A 3,659-nucleotide genomic window follows, 5' to 3' on the forward strand; every position below is an offset into this window, starting at 1 on the left:
GTCTCTATTGGGATGTGTCCTCTATTGGGATGTGTCCTGTTGGGATGTGTCTCTATTGGGATGTGTCCTGTTGGGATGTGTCTCTATTGGGATGTGTCTCTGTTGGGATGTGTCTCTATTGGGATGTGTCTCTGTTGGGATGTGTCTCTATTGGGATGTGTCCTGTTGGGATGTGTCCTGTTGGATGTGTCTGTTGGGATGTGTCTGTTCTGGGATGTGTTCCTGCTGTCACAGTTCCACAGGGAGCTGTGTCCCTCAGGAACTGCAGTGTGGGACAAAGGGGAATGGGCTCAGACTGAAAGGGGGGGAATTTTGGTTGGATGGATGGAGAAATCCTTCCCTGTGGGGGTGGGGGATCCCTGGCACAGGTTATTCCATGGATTCCCCATCCCTGGAAGTTTCCCAGGCCAGGATGGAGCAGCCTGGGACAGTGGAAGGTGTCCCTGCCCCGGCAGGGGGTGGCATTGGATGAGCTCTAAGGTCCCTTCCAACCCAAACCATTCCCTGATTCCAAGGTCTGTTCCCATCCAGGGCCCCATTCCATGGGTTTTGTCACACAGTGAGGAAGAAAAAACCCCTGGGAATCACGGAATCATGGAATGGTTTGGGAGGGACCAGGGGCAGGGCCACCTTCCACTCTCCCAGGTTGCTCCAACCTGGCCTGGGACACTTTCCTGGATTTTGGCCTGGTTTTTCCCAAGGAAAATCCACAGGAAGCACATCTGGGGGTCTCTGCTGGCACAGACTCCCATCGAGGAGGGCTTGAACCAGCAGGGAATTTGGCTGGAGGCATTCCCAGGAGGATGGAAACCAAACCCAAAGGATCTCCCTCAACCTGGGTCACCAGCTTGAACCCCTGGGGACAGAATTCCCAAATTCAGTGGGAATTTTGGGATGGGAGTTTCATCAGTCGAGCTCAGGGGTTTACTCCACAAGAACAGAAAACAGGAAGAACTAAAGGAAAACAACGTGGTACTAACAAGGCAGCTCTGAAATATCTTCCCACTCCTCGTCCTGCTCTCTGACACAACCAGCTCAGACGTTTTTTGGGCCAAATGATCCACCTGAAATCAGAAAATAAAGTTTCCTGCCCATTAAGTGAAGCTTTTTGGGTTCAATCAAGCTGTTAACTGTTTAACAACACTCCAGGGAACACTTCAGGAGCTTCCTGAAACCCGAAAATGAAGTTTTTGCTGTGACAGCAACAAAAAAATGCACATTTAGAGAGCAGAGGATGTAAAAAGGAATTTTGTTGCTGGAAATGGTGAGCGAGGCTTTAGCAGGTTAATCACCATTAAAGGAGGAAAAGAAGCTTCACAAAAGCTCCCCAGAAGTTGGAGACAAGAAAGCAGAGGTTTTCCTACCTGAGGATTAGAAACATTTGGAGTTTGGAGCCCTCCAGCTTCCTCTCCACAGGTGGAGTTTGTTTCTGAAAGAAGGAAAGAGCTGAGGAGTCAAATAAATTTAATCTCAAATTCAGCCATTTCCTGTCCCAAACTCCAGCAAATATTGAATTTAATCTCAAATTCAGCCATTTCCCATCCCAAACTCCAGCAAGGATTAAATTTAAATTCAACTATTTCCTGTCCCAAACTCCAGCAAGGATTAAATTTAATCTTAAATTCAACCATTTCCTATCCCAAACTCCAGAAAGCATTAAATTTAAATTCAACTATTTCCTGTCCCAAACTCCAGCAAATATTAAATTAAATTCAACCATTTCCTGCCCAAACTCCAGCAAATATTAAATTTAATCTCAAATTCAGCCATTTCCTGTCCCAAACTCCAGCAAATATTGAATTTAATCTCAAATTCAGCCATTTCCTGTCCCAAACTCCAGCAAATATTAATCTCAAATTCAACCATTTCCTGTCCCAAACTCCAGCAAGCATTAAATTTAATCTCAAATTCAACCAAATTTGGCAAAGCTGCACCAAAAAAACCCCAACCCCCAAAGCCAACATTTGAAATCCTTTGTGCAAAGGAGCTCCAGGGGTGTCTGGGTGTCTTGGAGAGACTCTCCAGGAGGAGCAGATCAACCAGCAGAAATTCCTCTCCAGGGGGAAGAAAATAATGGAGGTTTGAAGGGAGACAACTGAGGGGTTTGTCCCAGGAAAAAGGCAACTCAGAGACTTGAAAAATCCCCTGAATGTTACCTTGAGCTTCTGAAACATCCTCGTGGTTCTCATCCCCCACTTTGGTGTCCGGGGCAGGATCCTCCTGGATTAGGAAATTTAATCTCAAATTAAATCAGGGCAGGCCACAGAAGGAAGGGGTTTCTCCTCAGATTTATTGGAAAGGTTTGGGGTGGAACAAAGTGCAGTGAAATAACGGGTTGGGATGGGAGGGAGAGGTTTCAGCCACCCCTCTGCTGCTCTTCTTGAGCAGTGACAGGCTGCAAAGTGGAGCAGGAAAATCAAGGCAAAAATGTCCTGAATTATTTATAAATATCATCCTGCTTAAACACACCTGGAAACAGAGGGGTTGTGTTAACACTCTGGTGAAACAATAACAGCTTTTTTTCTAGATGCTACAGCACAAAAAGCCTCAACAAGCTCCCCAAAACCCTCTGTGCTCTTACATTCACGTCCTGGATCTCCTCTCCGGGCTGCAGGGACTCCTCCCTCTCCCCCTGCCCCAGGAGGTCTCTGCCCACGTGCTCCATGCGCTGTTTCTCGGTGGTGACCTTGAGCTTGAGCAGGTGGAAGGGGTGGGCACCTCGCCCACGTTGAGGTGGGTGGGCTCCTCGTTGAACAGCAGCCCCTCGCACTGGGCCTCCTGAAGCCCGGGGGTTGGTAATCGGGGGGTGTCACTGCAGGGGGGAGGCAGGGGAGGGGTCACAATGAAACACAGCCTTGGGAGGGTGACAGGAAAACTCTGCACTCCTTTGAATAGGAGAAAAAAATGTGTGTGGGGAGGGGAGTAATCGATATTGAGCTTGGGGTAAGGGAAGCTCTTTTCTCTGCACTGAGCAGGTGAAGCTGTTTGAGACAGGCTGGAGATATAAAATATAATAAAATAAAATAAAATATCTGTCGTGATAAGGAAATAACTGCTTTGAAAGCAGGGCCAGAGGTTTGGAGAGTCCCCAAACTAGAACTGGGCTGGCAAAGTGTGGGACAGCCTAATCTGTCACACTGTGGGGAACCCCTGGGAGCACCCCAAGATCCCTGCTCCGAGGAAGGGGGGCCAGGATTGTGTTCCTGAGGTGAGATCACCCCCCTTCCCCTCGGAGCTTGGATGGGAGAAAGAGAAAGAACATCATTTCCCAGGTGGCAGGGAATGGGAATTTCCCAATATTCCTGTGGGGAGCGGGGAAGGGGGCAGGGTACCCTCATCATAGTAGAGCAGCTTCATGGTGAGGCAGACGTCGCTGGGCAGCGGGCCCAGGTTCTGCATCAGCACGAAGATCTTGCGGATGAGCAGGATGCTGGCCTTCCTCGTGTCCAAACATGGGATGGGAGAGCCACAGGGATCCCTGCTGGGACACAAATTCCTGTTAGATGTCATGATGAGCAGGATGCTGGCCTTCCTCGTGTCCAAACATGGGATGGGAGAGCCACAGGGATCCCTGCTGGGACACAGAGTCATGTTAGAGCTCATGGATGAGCAGGATGCTGGCCTTCCTCGTGTCCAAACACGGGATGGGAGAGCCACAG

At 49.0% G+C, this 3,659-nt stretch overlaps 1 protein-coding gene across 1 annotated transcript in view; it reads right to left on the minus strand.

Annotated features, from left to right (window-relative positions):
- Positions 1–928: 928 nt before the first annotated feature.
- Positions 929–3,659, minus strand: part of LOC135408310 (HORMA domain-containing protein 1-like) — a gene marked incomplete at its 3' end in the record, with an annotated part of 11,300 nt that continues 8,569 nt past the window's right edge. Inside the window, 7 exon segments of the mRNA XM_064643533.1 lie at positions 929–1,064; positions 1,365–1,429; positions 2,157–2,220; positions 2,582–2,712; positions 2,715–2,780; positions 2,783–2,812; positions 3,333–3,659. The exon segment at positions 3,333–3,659 is cut by the window's right edge and continues 6 nt beyond it. Of these exon segments, the coding sequence (XP_064499603.1) occupies positions 929–1,064; positions 1,365–1,429; positions 2,157–2,220; positions 2,582–2,712; positions 2,715–2,780; positions 2,783–2,812; positions 3,333–3,659 (819 nt within the window).

Source organism: Pseudopipra pipra, unplaced genomic scaffold (genome assembly GCF_036250125.1).
Source record: "Pseudopipra pipra isolate bDixPip1 unplaced genomic scaffold, bDixPip1.hap1 HAP1_SCAFFOLD_314, whole genome shotgun sequence".
Taxonomy (NCBI): Eukaryota; Metazoa; Chordata; class Aves; order Passeriformes; family Pipridae; genus Pseudopipra; species Pseudopipra pipra.